General features: G+C 33.8%; 2 protein-coding genes across 4 annotated transcripts; one reads left to right on the forward strand and one right to left on the reverse strand.

Moving 5' to 3' along the window:
• The first annotated feature begins 9,667 nt into the window (after positions 1 to 9,667).
• Positions 9,668 to 15,662, forward strand: LOC143558876 (uncharacterized). Of its 3 annotated transcripts, none has more exons than XM_077047629.1 (7): positions 9,668 to 9,776; positions 11,420 to 11,500; positions 12,221 to 12,406; positions 12,516 to 12,615; positions 12,714 to 12,748; positions 12,829 to 12,981; positions 13,056 to 15,662. In XM_077047629.1, the coding sequence occupies exons 2-7, from the start codon at positions 11,430 to 11,432 to the stop codon at positions 15,415 to 15,417; spliced, it is 2,907 nt and encodes a 968-aa protein (XP_076903744.1). In that variant the 5' UTR covers positions 9,668 to 9,776; positions 11,420 to 11,429; the 3' UTR covers positions 15,418 to 15,662. The 3 variants fall into 3 exon arrangements, with proteins under 3 accessions (XP_076903744.1, XP_076903745.1, XP_076903743.1); XM_077047630.1 differs by lacking the exon at positions 9,668 to 9,776 and adding an exon at positions 11,181 to 11,221; XM_077047628.1 differs by lacking the exon at positions 9,668 to 9,776 and having other exon boundaries at positions 11,244 to 11,500.
• Positions 15,663 to 17,453: 1,791 nt separating this feature from the next.
• LOC143558863 (F-box/LRR-repeat protein 13-like) lies at positions 17,454 to 18,685 on the reverse strand. The gene is made up of 3 exons (XM_077047618.1): positions 18,319 to 18,685; positions 18,149 to 18,277; positions 17,454 to 17,684 (listed from the first exon to the last, which is right to left on the reverse strand). Exons 1-3 carry the CDS (start codon positions 18,673 to 18,675, stop codon positions 17,454 to 17,456), a joined length of 717 nt encoding a protein of 238 aa, XP_076903733.1. The 5' UTR covers positions 18,676 to 18,685.
• Positions 18,686 to 19,463: the final 778 nt, after the last annotated feature.

The following is a 19,463-nucleotide window of genomic DNA, read 5'->3' on the forward strand; positions in this document are numbered from 1 at the left end:
GTGCCCACCTAGGCACACCAGGACCATGCATACGCCTCGCCAGCCCCTTCTGATGTGGCCATAGTTTGGCTTGGCCGTAAATATTTGGGAAAATTCTTAAAATAAGCATTTATGAAAACAAATTTCTATTTTTAGGTATCATTTATAAAAATTTCATAAATATGTGTTATAAACTAGTCGTGACGAGTAGTTTGTAAAACCAATTAAAAGCTGTCGTGTGTCCTTAAACTAACCGTAACGAGCACGTTTATTAATCATTAATTGTCACGACTAAATAAGTTTCATGCCTCGTAATCAACGTCCACGAATACTATTTGAGGTTCAACTACAATATTTAAGTTTTATAATGTTTTTAATATTTTTGACGCAATCAAATGCAAGCATGTAACAAAATGTTCTTCACAAATTTTATTTATAATACGGTAATTAAAAAAAACTATATATGTTGTCTTTTTTATTTTTGAGAATATTCCGATATAAATTTTAACAAAAACAAAGTTTTTTATAAGTATTTTTGGTCTCGCTAACGGTTTTAACACGTGCTATAGATCATCGACTGTGAGGGTTGCTTGTAACTGAAGGCATCAAATGTACTCCTCATCAAGGCATCAAATGTAACGTGCTCCAGATGTTAATTCTACTTCACTTTTTTTTTTGTTCTTTGATTTTAAGTTTTTAACTTTATAAAAGAAAACTAGACACTGTGAATATTTAAAATAATATTCGAATTTATCATTTTGAACATGCATGCATAGTAGTATAGTGACGGTGGTAATGGTAAGGCCAACCGGTATACACCAATGGGGGTGCCCGCTGGTCTGACGTGGCAGCTTACATGCGTGACCCGAGGGTACTGACCACTGTCAGGATGGTCATTCATCCACCTTTCCCCTCTCATTTGAGGGTTAACCAATCAATTTTTTTTATTTTCTTTTTCATTTCTTTTTATTATTAAATAATGGAATGATAAATTAGAATGATGGAGCATGGTGTATTTCTTTGGTTGAATGGTGATGTTGAATGATAGGGAGAAAATTGACGTGACGCAAACGTAACAAATGAAAGAAATTTTGTTGAGAGGTGTATATCTCTTAGTCTAATCTAATAGATAGATATCTCCACCGATGACCGAACACCCTTTATCTATTTATATAATGTACGTACATAATAATTGTGATCGAGATCTCAGCTGCCACTGCGGTGCAGATCATCTATTTGGAATATATTGATTATATTCGAGTAATTAAAGTGAGAATATAGCAGTCACCCATGTGACCAATAATCTATATGTATATAATATATATGGTTCTGCATCTACCAAAACTTATCCTTGATCGTAGAAATATATATATGCATGGTGGTTATTTAACTTTTAGTAGGAAATAGGAATTAATTATGCCTAAGGCTAATATTATTAATAATTAATTAATGTGCTGTGTTTAGTGTTATTTTTTTGACATCATGCATGCATGCATGGATATAATTGTTGAAATTATGACCAGAAATATGCAAAGACGTACAAACCACTTCAATTCAATCCTCGTACTTGTTCTTGGAAAGAGTTTCCGTGATCCTAAATTTTAAATAATGGGTTTGTATTTCAAAACTAAATTTGTATGTACATATATATAATTTGCAAGCAAAAATGCAACTCTCCATAATTTTTTCATGAATAGATTTTTTTTTAAGTGGGGAAGTAATTATGAAATCACAAATCGAATGTTGATCAACAGTCCACTAATTAAACTGAACAAAACTAAGAAGATTTGTCGAACAAGTTCTAAGTACGTCTTATTAGTCGTGTATCAGTCATCTAAAGCACGCATCAAAGAGAAAAGGGAGATATTTCGTTCCCAATCTATTCAATACTCGAAATTCATTATTACTTCACTAATAATTATATGCCTAGACTTGGGGGTGGTCTTAGGTATAAGTAATGTTAAAATGTGTATATATTTAATAAATTTGTTTATTTTGTGATCTTTTGATCGTACAATTAATAGTAACATTGCTATATTGTGTCTTGGGCATGTAATTCTACTAAATTCTATTAAAAGTTTTTCAAAGAAAGAAGTCTTCCAACATGTTTTGTCGTATTGAATACACAGTATGCAAAATAACGCAAGGCTTGGCCTTTTGTGATTACTAAATATTTCATTATTTGTTCGTTTTACCAAAAATGTTTCAAATTCATTCCTGATGAAGAAGGTAAAATCTATGTTATCACTAATCGTTTAACAACTCAATCTATCACTTTGGACTTCTGAAAAACTAACATTTTAGCAAAAAGTCAACAAAGAACGAAAGTTGCAAAATATTATTGAGATGGTCACGGACCAACTATCAGATTTTAGTACTTCAAATTTGTTTTTATAAAGTTCAATACTTTGTATCTCTCTTACACTTACCGAAATTTAAATTTTGTTCATATAAATTCAAGTGAAAGACCAAGAGATCAAGATTAAGTGGTTGCCATTAAGAAATGTAGATGCTATATATACATCGTGACCATTATAAGAATACTTGCATATGTCGTGGTCTCTAGTAGCGAGTGAGAATGTATAGAACTATAGAATTGATCACTGTCTAGACAGTGAGAAGAGAGAGGTGACAAGTTCATTAAAATTGAAAAGTTAGTGGTGATTCTATTTACATTGTAACAAGTAAGAAGTTTTAGTGATCTCCCAAAATTTGTACACAATTTTTTTTTACCAATTTAGAAAGGTAAGAGTGAAGACAAAATTGTTGGTTGAAAACCAATTAGGAGTTAGGAGTGGATGCAAGGTGTGTTATTTAACACACAGCTGAACCACTACAGATAATTGTGTCCATCTGATAATATTTATCAAACCTTAAACTTCTTGTTATTTCGTCGAAGTTTTCATAGCAATATATTATATTTTTAAAAAAAGTTTAAAAATGTAAAATTAACTTACTATTCATCCCTTTAGGTTCTTATAATTAGACCTTTTGTTGGTTGGGGGGCGAACATCGGTATGGGGCGATTGGGGGGGGGGGGGGGTTGTGAAGAAGGGCGACATGTGAGTGGTGAGGTGGGACCACCTAACTTTTCTCTCTCTCTCACATACGTACATATAATGGGACAACAAACCACAACAGGACGTAGAGGGGGCACATGGCCGGCTCTTGAGTGGTGCAACCCGGACAACCGGCCGGAGCACTCACAATTTTATTTTATATATATATATATTTTTTAAATTTCTTTATAGAATAGGAATAGATATTAATCCTCTTATTGGGCACAATTTTTGTGTTACCATAATTCATTTGTGGTATTGGGCTTAAATTAATTAAAAATATAAAAAAAAGATGATAATAACTATAAACCGATTGAATTCCAATAGGCAATAAAGCAGATAAAGGAAGCAAAAGGCCGACGGACGGACTGACGGAGACACGATCGAGTAGCCGGCAGCCCAAAATATAAAACCTAATTGACTAATTGTGACCTACCTGGTTGTGAAGAAGGGAAGAACAGAAGCCTAAGGGGATGGACAGAGACACGGACTCACGGAGAAGTCAGAAGAGAACTGTTGAAGACGGACGGACTCACGGAGAAGTCGGAAGAGAGCTGTTGAAACTATTATGATCCAGATCTAGCATTGTTACAACTATACGAACGGACGAAGCCAGAAGAGAACTGTTGAAGACTTGAACTCATGAAGGTAAGTATGCATAATGCTATTATAGTATTATTCATTTACAAGTTCATTAGTTATATATATATATATATATATATAGGATTATGTTCATTTCAGAAGTATTTTTAGTGCGAGAACTACAAGAAGAAATTCTAACCAATCAATTTTTATTTTCTGATTATTTAAATACAAGAGTATATGAGTAAAATACAAAGTGTTTTTTTTGTAACTTATACTCATTAATAGTTTAATTAATGATAAGTTATTAACTAGTGGTAAGTTACAATCTATTTTTTTTATTTCATCTAAAATTTGAACCATTAAAATACATTTGATCAAAAATTATTTTATTTAAAATAAGGCAAATTATTATTATTTTTTATTTGATCTCAAATGTGAAGTGTTTTTTTTTTCTCTTTGATTTTCAATCAATTAATATACTGTAGGTTTATCTTATGTAATGTATATATAGTTACGTAATGTTGTGTAGGGACACTTTAAGATGTTGTGTAGTCAAAACTAATGCAGTGTAAGCACACTTTTAAATATTCCGTAGTCATAACTAATGTAGTGTAAGCAAAACGAGTGTAGTGTAGGTACACTTTCAGACGTTGTGTAGTCGTAACTAATTTAGTGTAGACAAAAGTAATATAGTGTAAGCACACTTTCAAATGTTGTATAGTCATAACTACTATAGTGTAGGCAAAACTAGTGTAGGCATACTTTCAGATATTGTGTAGTCGTAACTAATGTAGTGTAGGCACACTTTCAAATGTTGTGTAGTCATAACTAATGTAGTGTAGGCAAAACTAGCGTAGTGTGGGCACACTTTCAAATGTTATGAAGACATAACTAACATAGGGTATAGGTAAAACTGATGTAGTGTAGACACATTTTCAAATGTTGTATAGTCATAATTAACAATGTAGTGCATGTAAAACTGATGTTATGTATATTACAATGGCAGAGAATCCATAAAAGTATTAATTTGTTTTTTCCAAAATCATTAGTTAAAGAACGTTAACAAAGAAAAAAAATTTATATCCATATAAAAAATAACGAATATTAAATTTAGCTAATTTAAATCATTTATGTTTTGATAATTATAAATCTTTTTAGCTTAAGTTTAGGAGTAACAAGTGGGAGTTTCATTATTGAGTGCATACATTTAAACTACAAAAATACTCTTTTCACATTAAAAACCATGTATATGAGATTATTAATAATTACTAGTTTGTCATTATCAATATATACCATTGATTAATGTAATCAATGGCCCAGATTGACTTCTCGCACTTATCGCTATAACTTGACTTCTTGCATGATCCATCCCCTATATATATATATATATATAGTTAGTTAGTTTTATTTGAGAACTCAAAAAAAGTTAAGATCTTGAAGTAACTCTTAAAAACTAAATATTTTTTTAACTTTTTTTATATATTAACATTATTTGAGACTTGTTTTATCATATTTAAAAAAAATGTTTGATTACATATATAAATCACAAGTTACACATGTGTAAAATTTATGTGATAAAAAATTTACATATGTGTAAAAAAACATAGATACGTGTAAAAAACTAATTTTCATAATTGCAATCGTAAATATAGATATCAATAGTGGTAAAACTACACTCAAGTAACATTAGCATACAAAAAGTTTTATAAAAAACGTTAGTTATTAAGAGTTCCTTCAAATTTTTAAATAATTTAAGAGTTCTGTAATGATACTAATCATATATATATATATATATATTGATTTCTTTAATATTTTAATATAGATATGTATAGGTGATCAAACAGTTTGCTGTTAAGAATGCTATGAGAGCTTCACGAATCATCGGTTAGAGGTTAGCTACTATTATATTTGAGTTTATTACTATATTTGCTATTTTTATTGTTATAACGTTAATGTCGATTAAAAAAACTATTTTATTTATTTCGTTACTCGTTAGAGCCTATGGGCCTTTTTTTAATACTCTGCCTAGGTATTTGAATTCTCGAAGACGGCCCTGAGGGGGCATTAAACCTACGCGACGGTGATATGATACTGTGGGGGCAACTTTGCCCCCTTCCACAGCGAGCAGCCTTAGCATTCCGTACATTTTATAGTTGGTAACATGTGACCCAAACAAATAACCACAAACGATTGTTGGAAAGAAGAAGTTGGAGGTAGATTTTTTAGAACTGTTGCTTATGAAGAACGGTTAAGAGATTGCAACTGCTTGATAATTGTCACTAATCAAGAGTTGCCACCGATATATGTGATGTGTACATAAATCCAACAGAAGTGACTCGTCTATGCTTACAAAATAGGACTATTAATTAAAACATGGATGGTTCAATCCTAACAAATCGATTATTAATCTAAACATTGATGGTCCAGTCCAAACAAATGGTGATTGTTCCTCCAAACCCCTTCATATAACTTATTTTTTTTCAATGAGGACTCACACATCCATCTATTTCGACTTTTAAACAACTCTAATAGAAAATTTTTCTAAAAGAACAAGAACTTTTTTCACACAGTGACGGATCCAGGCTTTTTTCTTATAGCGGTCGGGAAATTTTCGGTCAGTAGTCTATCGCTATCTATTAAAAAAAATTCTGTTTAATTCGGGTCGGGTTGGGTCGCACAATAAATAAAATTATATTAAATTAACTTTTAAGTACACAATAAAATAACAATTATTATTGGCAATGAAGAATAATGTAGCATCCATACACTTAATGAGCCTAAATATCGGTTTAAGTGTTTTTCTTATTAAAAACCTCTTAAGAATGATATTACTACGTGATAAAATTGTTTATAATTATTTTTGTTTAAAATATAGAAGAGTATATTAAATTATAAACCTTAAAATAAATTGAACAACAGATAAGTAACAAAAATAAAGAATCCTATCAAAAGTTGGTTAATTTCTTATAAATTAAATAAGCTGATTGAAGTTTAAAATTCAATATAAAGTGAAAAAAAAAACTAATAAACTATAGGAATATAAAAAATTGAATATAGGTTGATAACAAGTAAAAGAAGTTATGCTACACAAAAAGCAAAAAAAACCCACGTATATACTTTTTATTTATAGATATGCAGTAAAAGAAAAAAGAAAGCAATATTAAAGTTTCAATGCACTTATTTCTTTCTCTTTAACCTTGAAAACAACAAAACCAATACTAACTCATCTTCTTCATGAATGAGTTATCTCCAACTTCTTCAAACAAGAGAGTTACAGATACGACTGAAATTTTTTTATAATCTCTTTTTATTTCATTTTGCTACTTTTCTTATTATCACAGAGGTTGGTTTCAAAATTTTACAGGGTTCGTTCGCGATAAAATCAAATGTGTAACACTAAATTTGATTTTTTCACAGGGTCAGTCGACACCCGTCGGCTGGGCATAGGTCCGCCCCAGATTCCACATGGTCAAGACAGAAATGATTTTATATAAATCCTATTACTACATATTCGATCAAATTGTAATTGTAATCATGTTGAGCATTTGCTACAAAATATGCTACTGGATTAAGAAACATTGTAGATTTATTCACACAATAAATAAAAAGGAGGAAAATATATCTATAGAGACTATACTGTATTATACAACATTTGACAAGGGTAGTTTAAGAAGTTTTTAAGTTTAAGAATTTTACAACATGGTATAGAGTAAAATACTTAATGCCTGTATTTGTTATAACTGGTTTTTGAACTATTATAAGTAGTGAAGTGTTATTGAATGTTACTTTAACAAATTAGATACGAGCCATGTAAGATTAAAGTACATCCAAGGATAGAACTTTTATTGAAGTTATATTAGTAAGTTTTGATTTGTCACGTAATGTTAGTAATGGTTTTTAATAAAGTCCATACTGTGTATGTGATGTGTAATCCAACATAAGTGACGTGCCCGAGTTCTGGGGGTGTCACTATCATTGAAGAATTGAACACAAAAGAATGTAAACAAGATAGTATACGCCAATCTGTAAGATTAAAATAGAGCTCAATCAGTTATGATACAAGTGATGGTTTATATAGATGACAACCATGTTAATGAGATTTAACAATTATCTCAAAACATGATGGTACTCAGGATAAGAAGTTGAAAAAGACCTAACATTTATTTCATAGCATGTATTTGGTCTAAGTGTGTCTTAGTTTTGTAATCATGTGATTATGAATGAAAGGCTTAAAATTGAAAAGAAAAATATATTAATGTCACATTCTCACAGCTGTTTTACGTTCTTAGTCATTTTACATTTTTAAAAAACTCATCTATACTGCAAAACACGACTATTAATTAAAACATGGATGATTCAACCCTAACAAATTGAATATTAATCTAAACGTTGATGGTTCAATCCAAACAAATGGTGATATGTTCCTCTAACTCCCTTCATATAATTTTCTTTTCTTGACGACAACTCGCACAGTCATCTACTTTTACTCCTAAATTACTACAAGAGAAATTCTATCCAGATATCATAAGTTGAACCCAAATATTAATCATAAAAAAGTTATTACCACAATCACTCTATATGAATTTTAACCTACATATTTAATATTTCAATCAAATTGTAATCACGAGGAGTATTTGTTACAAAATTTACCATTTGATATAAGAAAAGTTGTAGATTCAATCAATTTATTCAAATAATAATAATAATAATAACAAAATCCTTCTAGCTAGCCCAGTTATTTATGATAGTGAGATAAAACTAGACTTCCTTTGGGAAATCACCAGTTCGAATATGAGCTACATATGGGTATTATCTTGCCTACGGGCTGACCCTAAGGGGCTGGGTGGTTGATGACCCTCGGCCCGACACCTCATTAGGCTCAAAATGTTTTTTTTAATTTATATGTACTTTTATGAAAAACAATATGTATATTTAATATTTAAACCCAATTACTTAACAACTAGCTTGGTCTAGTGGTAAAGGGGTGTGACTCCTAAAAGGTTGTGGATTCTAGTCTCATTTGAAACATGCTTAAGCCTGTTTAAAAATTAAATTGTTTAACCCAAAAAATACGCCTTTTACTTAAGACCCGAAATATTTTTTGCCTCCGGCCCAAAATATTTTAACAATTCTCGGAGACGGCCCTGCAGTACATTAGAGAGTTTCGACTCTTGTGACGGCGAAACTAGTGTCAAGTGGCATCTAGGGAGAAAATTCCTCCGAGGACACAAGAGGACCCGAGAACCAATGGTTATGCCCTTCGGGAGAAATAATCTGTGAGTTCCAAACCAGTATCAGTGAACACCCAGTTAGTCATACTGAAGATAGTCGCTATTCTATAACAACAAAGGGACAACTTTAGAGAATAGTAACCAACTTTCAAAAGTGTTACAATTAGGTAACTCAACTTTAAAAAGTGTTCCAATTAACTCACTCAACTTTCATGTTTGATTAAATTAAAGGTTTTAACATGTTTTTTTTAGCCTTCTTCTTTTTTGTTTCACATAGAAAATCTTTTTATCTTTTTTTTTAAGTTGACGTTGAGTGGCGATGTGAATTTTATTTTTTATTTTTAAATTTCAATATAATTAACGTTTTTAAAAATTTTTAAATTTAACTACATATATTGCAAATTCCGACCCCCATATCTTATCCTCCATTTCTTTCTTGACGCACAAAAAAATTGGTGAGACTTGATTTGAAAATTTAGTGACCCGATTTAAAGAAAATATGTATCAGTAACTTAATTGAAATACTTTTGAAAATTGGTTACTGTTACGTGAGATTTAAAAAAAAAAAACATAATAATAACAATAATAAAAAAAGAAAAATACAGAAATCCCCATCGCTTTCACTCATTCAAAAGTAGAACGTCACCTCACGCGCCGCGTAGTCCGGCATCAATCGATACAATTATATATACAACACACACACATCACACCACACTCTATTTTTCCTTGGCTAAATAATATATAACAATAACAATAATAATAATTATAATAATCGTAACCCAACGCGCCTTCGTCACACCGCCGTTGAGACAAAAATCCGAAAATCAAGTACATACAGACATCTACTCACTCGAGCTCACCATTCAAGATCTGTAACTAACTTCTTCTTCCGCCATTGACTTCATATACATTGCTCAATTAGGTACACTACACTGCACTCCGTGTTTGTTTACTGCTTCGATTCATACATGCATACTGACGTTTACTTGATTCTGGATTTGATTACCAGCGAATCGATTTGAAATGCTGTCGGTGAGGTGCGATTGTTGTAGCTAGGGCTTTTTTTAGGCTAGATCTGCTGGTTAGTTGTTGATTTAGGCGTTTTAGGTCAGGATTTGTGGTTTGCTGATTGATTGCTGGTGGAATGGATGTAAGTGTTGATATGTATGCGAATTTGGAGTGGAGTGTTGGCAATGAAGTACTGAACTGATGAAAGTGAGTTTAGAAGAGGTGTTTTAGGGATTGAGATTGGATTTGAGTTGATTTAGGTGGTTTTAGGTTAGGATTTGTGGTTTGGTGATTGATTGTTGATAATTTGTTATGTGAGTACTGAACAGATGAATTTGCTTGTATGATGTTTTACTTTATTGTTAAAGTGAGTTTGTGAATAGGTATTTCAGGAAATGAAATTGAATTAGGAATTTGTAGGTTAGGAATTGTGGTTTGGTGAATGATTGTTGATAATTAGTTATGTGAGTACTGAACTGATGAATTTGCTTGTATGTTGTTTTGATTTATTGTTAAAGTGAGTTTGTGAATATGTATATTGTATTTTAGGAAATGAAATTGAATTAGGAATTGTGGTTTGGCGAATGATTGCTGATAATTTGTTATGTGTGAGTTTAGAATGGATGTTGATCACTTGATCTGTATGCAAATTAGGAGTAACGTGTTATTGGTGTTGAACTGATGAAAGCGAGTTTGTGAAGAGGTGTTTTAGGAATTGAGATTGGATTTAAGTTGATTTAGGATTTTTTAGGTCAGGATTTGTGTTTTGCTGAATGAATGTTGATAATTTGTTATGTGAGTACTGAACTAATGAATTTGCTTGTATGCTGTTTTAATTTATTGTTAAAAGTGAGTTTGTGAAGAGGAATTTCAGGAATTGAGATTGAATTCAAGTTGATTTAGGAATTTTTAGGTCAGGATTTGTGTTTTGTTGAATGATTGTTGATAATTTGTTAGATGTTAGTTTAGAATGGATGTAGGTGTTGATCTGTATGCAAATATGGATTGAGATGTTAGTACTGAACTGATGAAATTGCTTGTATGTTGTTTTAATTTGTTGTTAAAAGTGAGTTTATGAAGATGAAGATGTATTTCAGGAATTGAAATGAAATTCAAGTTGATTTAGGTCTTTTTAGGTCATGATTTGTGTCTCTCTGAATGGTTGTTGATAATTTGTTATGTATGAATTCAGAATGGATGTAAGTGTTCATCTGTATACAAATTTGGAGTGAGATGTTAATATCGAATTGATGAATTTTCTTGTATGTTGTTTTGATTTATTGTTAAAGTGAGTTTATGATTAGGAATTTTAGGAATTGAAATTGAATGGAAGTTAATTTAGGAATTTTATTGATTCAGGTTGTTGATAATTTGTTATGTGTGAGTTTAGAATGGATGTACGTGTTGATCTGTCTGCAACTTTGGAGTGAGATGTTAGTATTGAACAAATGAATTTGCTTGTATGCTGTTTTACATTGTTGTTGAAGTGAGTTTATGATTAGGTATTTCAGAAATTGAAATTGAATGGAAGTTGATTTAGGAATTTTATTGATTCAGGTTGTTGAAGATGGAGGGAAGATTTGATCTTGTTGCACCGCTTGATTATGTTGAGCTCCAGATATTTCCAAGCCATAACAGGTTACCCTTTTTTGAATTTATTTGACTGAGACTTTACTTGCCAAATATATCCGTTCACTTGGTTTTGAATCCTCTAAAATTCAATTCAAAAATTTTTTTAAGACCTCATTGCATGTGCCAAAAACTCCAGATCATATGTAACTACAAGGACTGTGAAAATATGCCTCTAGAGATCATTTGTATACCAGTTAAAGTAATGTGCAAGGCGGAATCTTGATTGATCTAGTTGGGTCAATGAAGCATATGATAACTTACGTCTTATGTTAATTATCCATAAATAATCTGAAGCTTGATTTGTTTAGCTGTTCATTTGTGATTTATTGCTAGTCTCATGGTCTTGTTTAATTTTGTAAGAATTTTAGATGCCAGTTGTTACTTGTTAGAAATCAGAGACCATACCTTGGTGCAACCTCCACTTGATGGCTTTATGCGTTTTGCTCCCTTTTCTCCTTTGCCAGTAAAGAAATCAAAATGCTATTGTCGGTTATATGCCTCTGCTAAAACTTCAAAGCTAATAATTGAATGGGGATCTACAACAGCTTCAGTGTATACAGAAAAGAAATAATAGTTAACAGCATATTCTTTTGCAGGACTTGTACTTCTTTAAGATTGCTAGAATTAGGTGTGGCTCAGACGATCCTAGGAATTAACCATAGAATGTTAGATAGGAATATAAATAGCTACAAATCACTAAATGTTTAAGGCTTTGCTATTCTGTAGGTATGAGGCATGTGTATCAACTAGCAATATAATTGAAAAGGTGGCAACTGGAGACTTGCAACAACTATTGTTGCATTTACCTCAAGTAAAAGATTTGTCATCCAAAACCAATGACTCAAAATTCAGGATTCTAACACCTGATGGTGTCAGTAATGCTGACTGGTTTACAACAGTCACATTAACAAGGTCCATTATCCATATTATATAATCTTTATTACATATTTCTTATTTATTTTTCATGGATTGAAAGGCTGTGATTCTCTTCTTGCTCATGCTAGTAATTTCATCTTGTCAGATTCTTGAACATTGCTCGTTCACCCGACATTCTTAGTATTGGAAATGAAATTACTCAATTAGAAGAGACCAGAAAGTTCCAGCTTTCATTGTTTGCCAAGGTAAGTTAATAAGTTATGTTATCAACATTCAACATCATATAATTTCTGCTTTTATGCATTTGTTCATTTCAATTCCTATTTGATTCATGCTTTAACAGGCTGAAGTTGATATGACATCATCCTTTGAATCAAAGTACGTTCTTTGTATCTATCATCTTAAAAAATATTTTTTTTCATGCGTTTCATTTTCTCAACCGACTTGTATTCTGTTAGAAATGAACTACTACGAGCAGTGGATTCAAGGCTCTCAGAATTGAAACAACAATTAGGTGAGGCCCTTAATCAGGCTACTGGTATAACATGCTCACCTAAAGATCTCTCCAACTTGGAAAACTTTGCTCATCATTTTGGAGCAGAAGATATAAGGTATTATTCACATATAAAATAAACTTTCTTTAATGTGTGGAATCTAGATTTACCATTTCAGTTGTCTGTTTCAGGGACTCATTACAGAAGTTTCCAGAATTGAATCAATTCCCATCTTCAAAAGACTCTACACCAGAAAAAACTGTTCTTGATACTCACACTTCACAGTTAAATCCACCTGTCAAATATGGTGTCTCACCTGCAAAAGCGGCACAGGTTGAAAGACAAAGCTCAACCGACAGTGAAAATTCATTTTCAAGTGAAGAAGAAGATCAACCATCTGTTGAAAGAAGCCGACCTGTTGCAAGATCCGCAACACCGAGAAGGTTAGCATCTCCAATGAGACGGGTTCAAATCGGACGAGCGGGCCCACGCAGGGCGGCTACAATTAGTATCAAAAGTCTGAACTATTTTCCAAATAGAGAGAAATTATCAACTCAGAAAGACACCACATCTCACGCTAGTGATGAGGAAGAAGACTCAGAGACACCCGCAAAGCAAAATGCATTGAGAATGAGTGTGCAAGATAAAATCAGTCTATTTGAAAACAAACAGAAAGAAAAAGCAGTGGAAACCGAGAAGTCAAAGACGGTGTTGACCGCGCCTGTTGCAAACAAAGCTGTACTGCGAAGATGGAGCTCGGGTATGAGTGAAAGCACTGCTACCCAAATCCAAAACGATGCAATTAACAAAACTTCTTCGAGCAACCATGATGACAGAGTGCCAGGTGACAATGCAGAGTCTTTAACTAGTCAAAATTCTGAAACTGCAAAAAACATTAAATCATCCCCACCCAAAAAGGCTAAAGCTGACATATTAAACCTGGAAATGGAAAACTCAGAGAATGAAAGTGAGGGAATTTATGAAAAACATCCTGCTTCAATTGAATGGAATCAACAAAAGGAAGCAGAATTAAACCAATTATTCAAAAAAATGATGGAAAGTAAACCGGTTAGACGTCATAGCGTTACAAATGATAATAGCAAAAGTAAAAATAACCCAAAGGAGCAAAGAGGTGGATTTTATGATCATTATAAACAAAAACGAGACGAAAAGCTGAGAAAAGAAGCTTCCGGAAAGAAAACCGAGAAAGAATCCCAATTCAAAGAGATGGAGAAGTTTCTTGATGAGAAAAAAGCTGAAATGGCATCTACCAACGTAACTGATAGCCGAAAAAAACCCATTGTGAACAAATTCAAACCTCAAAATTCACAAAAAAACCCAACCCAGTTGCTAAATACCAAAAAGGAAGCCTCAAAAGGTCCTATTGCGAAGAAATCTGCAACTTCAACTACAAATAAACTATCGCCTTTGCCCGCTACACGCAAGTCATGGCCCGCAACCCCTTCACCAAGACCCGCAGGTGCATCACCTGCTAAAACTCCATCTGGGCCCGCTTCTACTAATGCAAGTTTGACTCGAAAACCTCAAACTACATCGTCCACTGTACGATCAAGCACAAAAGTTGAAAAGTCAAAACCGCAACCAAAGACTCTGAAGTCAACTCCACCTGATGGTAACAAGAATATTAAAACTGTGAAAGAGAAAAAGCAGCCGACAGTGACGAAAAGTGCACCGATAGCAAAATCGAAATCCCGGACTCCGGTAGCCACTCCTAATGCCGCCACCTCCTCCGCCACCACCGCTGCCGCCGCCATCACTACTAAACCCAGTTTTTACAACAAAGTTACTAAGAAAAGCAGTGTGGTCCCATTGGAAACGAAACCGTACCTTCGTAAAGGAACCGGGATTGGGCCTGGTGTTGGCCCGGTTGTTGTCAAGAGTAAAGTGGTGGCTCAACCTGAGGAACAACAACCTGATGATACTGGAGATATGATTCAATCTGAGAATAATAATAGCCAAGCGGTTGAGGTTGAAGCTACTGAAATCACAAGTCAAAGTCAAAACCAAGAGATGGAATGCGAACCCACAGAATCGTGTACGGAGTCGGAAGCACAATTGCTTACTCCCATTAAATGTGAGGAACCGGAGGGGTTTATTCAGAATCGGTTCAATAAAACAGGTAATGACGGGATTAAGAAGAAAGAGATTGAAGAAGAGCCAACAATTTCAATATCACCAACTGCATGGGTAGAAATTGAAGACAATAATAACAATAATAATAATAATAATCAGGATGAGATTGTTCTATGTAAAGAAAGCCCGCTTCAAGTACCAGGTCCAGCCAATCCTGGTGCGCAAGCTGGCGCTTCGAGTCCACGTGTTCGCCACTCTTTATTTCAAATGCTTCTTGAGGAGACCACGAGTGAAGCTGACAGTTGTGAGTGGGGAAATGCCCAGCAGCCGCCTGCTATGGTGAACCAAAAAGATGGACCGAAAGGGTTTAAGCGACTCTTAAAGTTTGCTAGAAAAAGTAAAGCTGATTTGAATCTAAGTGATGGTTCTAGCCCGTCAAGCATTTTCAGGAGAGGATGAAGCTGCAGAATATTCAGGTAATAAAGGTTTATGCTTTTGGCTACGGGTCGGGCCAGTTGGGTTGGGCTGGGTTGACCCATAAAGGCTTTTGTTCTTTTCTCTTGATTTTTATGTATGATTTGTTGCATAAAAAATGATTGCAAAAGCTATGTTATTAAAATACTTTCTAAATATCTTGAACAAAATGATTTAAGAGATGGTAAGCTTTTAAATACACTTTGGGTCGCTTTCAACCTGTTTTCATTTTAAATCAATTTCCAAAATTTACGCTTTTGACCCGAACCCGATAGAAAAACTCAAACCTGAGACATTTGTGACGAGTATTTGGATATGGGATAAGTTTTAAAAAGTTTCATAGGTTTGAGACATGTATGGTATTAGGTGATACCGGCCTGATTGTCTTAACCCATTTACTCCTATTGAAACCGAATATATATTAATATATTATATAATCTCAAAGAAATAAACTAGCATGTTTGAGTTGTTAGACTTAGAGATAGACATGTATGGTATTTTAGGTGATACCGGCCTGATTGTCTTAACCCATTTACTCCTATTGAAACCGAATATATATTAATATATTATATAATCTAAAGAAATAATACTAGTATGTTTAAGTTGTTAGAGATTTGATATTATTAAATTTATAGAATTTTAAGAAGTGTAGTTGAGTATCTATTTAAAGTCTGTTTTTGAGATGAGTTTAACATTGGGTTTCGGGTAATGGTCATCTTAACTTAAAATTTTTTAACCACATAAGACCATAAACGGATACACCCTACGACCCTATGGGCATGGAACATGGTTTTATAACTGGGTATGGGGTGAAGCTTCTATTACATAATGACAAGAATTGCTTACGAGAATTTTAATATTTTGTGTTATTTATTAGCTTAAGCGATAAGCGGTAACTGAGTGGGAACGAGGTGAAGCTTGTTGATTGGCTGGAAAGGTTAATGAGAGTGTGAGATTTGTAAAATATACTATATTCCATTCCTGTATACAAGTGAATTTGGTTGTAGGCTAAGCTTTATTTTTGATGTTCACATTGTTGTTATTTGTTCAGGTTAAACTTTAAGAAAAACAATAACTCTTTTTCCAGCATGTTATATGCTTTTGGAAATTTTCATAGACACGACGATGTAAATTCAGCGCTATATTCATCTTTTAGTTCTAAATATTTCATATGCTTCAAGGTTGATTTCAAGGGTGGGCACATTTTTTCGTAATGCCATTTTTCTAGCAGGTTAAAACATGTCGTTTTAGAAATAGTTATTAACGTGAGTTCACATGTATTTGCTTTATAATGGGCTTGGGCATTAACGATAAAGGTGTTGACGGTGGCAACTAAGTTCGCAAGTTTTATAAGAGTGATTCATGGTATCAAGTATCAATTTCTTTAGATTTCTTGAAAATGAACAAGTGATAACATTATACATGATTATCAGCCAAATGGACTCGACGACTTTGCGTAATAGGATTCAAAACAAGAGTCAAGTTTGGTTGGTTAACTCAAAACACACTCAACAGGATCTCAATATTGATGATGTTAGTTGAAAATCCAAAATCTTTACATTTGAGCAACGATAAGTGTTAATATTGATGATGTTAGTTGAAAATCCAAAATCTTTACATTTGAGTAACGATAGGTGGGGAAATATGGCCTCTACATGTGACCCGTAATGCCTTGAAAAGATTAACCGTTCCGATTTCTACTTTCTTCAACATATTCTTAACAAGTTGAATGAATGCAACTTCATTACTACGTGATGTGACACTAATAAAAAAATATACTCTATACTTACAACCGGCATGTATCACATGTGTTTCAAACGGTACATGGTAAGATCAGAAGAAATGGTACGTTTAGCATGACCTAAATCTGGATATTGCATTTTAAGAGGGAAAAACTAAAGTAATCAAGTAGTAGCAACTTGTACATCATTTAGCAACACTTATACATGAGTTACATATTAGAGTAAGACCAAATCAACACCAGAAGGCAGTAACGGTGTGAGCTGGTGCTTGGCAGAAGATCAAGCAGCTTCCTCTCTCTTCGAAAAGTTGTATGCAAAAGCATCACAGACAGGATCTATGACGATTTTTTTGCATCCAACAGCATTGTCTATGGCATACACAGCAAGCTCAAGGTCACTGATTCGACCATAATATCCAACAATTTCAAGAAGCTTCAGGTGTTTGTGACCTTCAGGAGCTACAACATGTCTTACTTTCCTCCTCCTTTTCTTGGGTGAATACCAATGTGGCTGCAAAAACAATATACCGCCTTTAATTTAAATATAGAGAAAACTAATAAAATAGGCATAAAAATTTTACTTTTCAAAACCAGTCAATAAAAAAAAATAGGCCAATCACATTAACACACATAACATGGTTGGGCTCCACTAGACACCATTTGTCCCAGCACTGAAACCAGGGAAAGCAATTGGACTGAGTGGTTAGGCTCCAGAGGTGCCTAAGTATCAGTGTCTCGGCTCAATCGGGATACGCGTCAGAAAAAGGTTCTCAAGTACAACAGCTTTCCATGGTTAATGGCTAATGGAGCCTAACCATCTTATGTGTGTTAATGTGATTGGCCTATTTTCTTCATTGGCTCGTTTAAAAAAAAATGAAAATTTCGTGCCTATTTTAGATAAACTTTTGGTCAAGATGCCTATTTTATAAATTTTCCCTTAAATATATTAAAGACATATATAGCACAACTACTTACAGATACTGAAAAGGTCTCTAATTTTGGACACGCCCGAGCTATTGAAGTGTACTCTAGTAGACTATTGTCTTCTTCAACTACAATTACCAGCATTAATTTCTTTACATTTGGAAGTTTGACAATCGCATTAACGCCCGAAAAATTGTAGTATTTATCTGGATCAGGAACACCTTTTCTTTTGCCAAGTTCAGTTCCAGCACCTCAACTTTCTTGTCTATAGCAAACTGAATCCATTCATCAATGCATTCAGAGTAACTGCAATCCAAATCGAAGCGAACCCGAAAACGTTGGACCATCCCATGATTGTGACTGCTGATGACATTATTCACCTGGTTGACGAACTTACCACGCTCTAAGCCACAAAGCATCTCGTCATTGCCGATCTTGTTTAAAGATTCAGTGCCATCGAAGTCCAGTCGAGTCAAATTACGCCACAAGTGCTTCCATCTTGTGGAGAGACTGCCTGTGACCACGGCATCTTTTACAATCAAACGAGATAGGATCATAACAAGAACATCATCTGGCATTTTGCTGATGAAATCACTTGGTCCACGATCCCCCTTCACAGACGCAAGTCATCAACAGTTAAGAACACTCGCATACACGAATGAACAAGTAAACCGAAGTGCTGACACATTGTTCTACACGTTGGTGGTAAGTAGAGAACGTGCTGACAATATGATATCGGGAAGGTGGTCTGAAACTCGCAAATTTGTCAGACTGTTTACGAATTTACATAACAGAAACACTCGTCAATTGCGAGCGAGCGGGAGTGATGATCTTCAAGTCTACAAATTCACTTGCGAAGAGCGGAAGGCCGAAGTGTTTAATAAGTACGGGATGATAAAAACGTGGGACGAGGATTAGTTATTGAGAATACTCAAGTCGTGCTCTAAATGGGTTGAGTTGGCTTGGGTGCTCATTTAGGGATCGACCTAAGCATGCCCGGGCAAGAAAATCAACCACACGTCCTAATCAACCAATTCGGAAGGGACCAGGGAAAAAGAACAACTACCGATGTCGATTCAGAAATTGGCGAAGACGTTTCTTAAAATATCGAGTAGTATCGCGGCGACGGCGGAAGCGAGACTTTCTAAACAAAGGTTGAGGAACTTGGACTTTCTTACCAAGGAATTTAGCAACCTAGATCCGAGTCGCCGAGGGGTATTTGAACAAGAACATGCGCTTATTCTAGAGGAAATCAAAGAAGATCAAAGAGAAAGAGAAAGAGGAAGAGGCGGAGAAAGGAAATAACTTTGTATTTTTTTTAATAAATTTGTATTTTTTAATGTTTTCTTAAATTTTTTAAAGATGT

This window comes from Bidens hawaiensis, unplaced genomic scaffold (genome assembly GCF_021521415.1).
Source record: "Bidens hawaiensis isolate Kalapana, Puna unplaced genomic scaffold, B.hawaiensis_p1.1 tig00019661_1, whole genome shotgun sequence".
Taxonomy (NCBI): Eukaryota; Viridiplantae; Streptophyta; class Magnoliopsida; order Asterales; family Asteraceae; genus Bidens; species Bidens hawaiensis.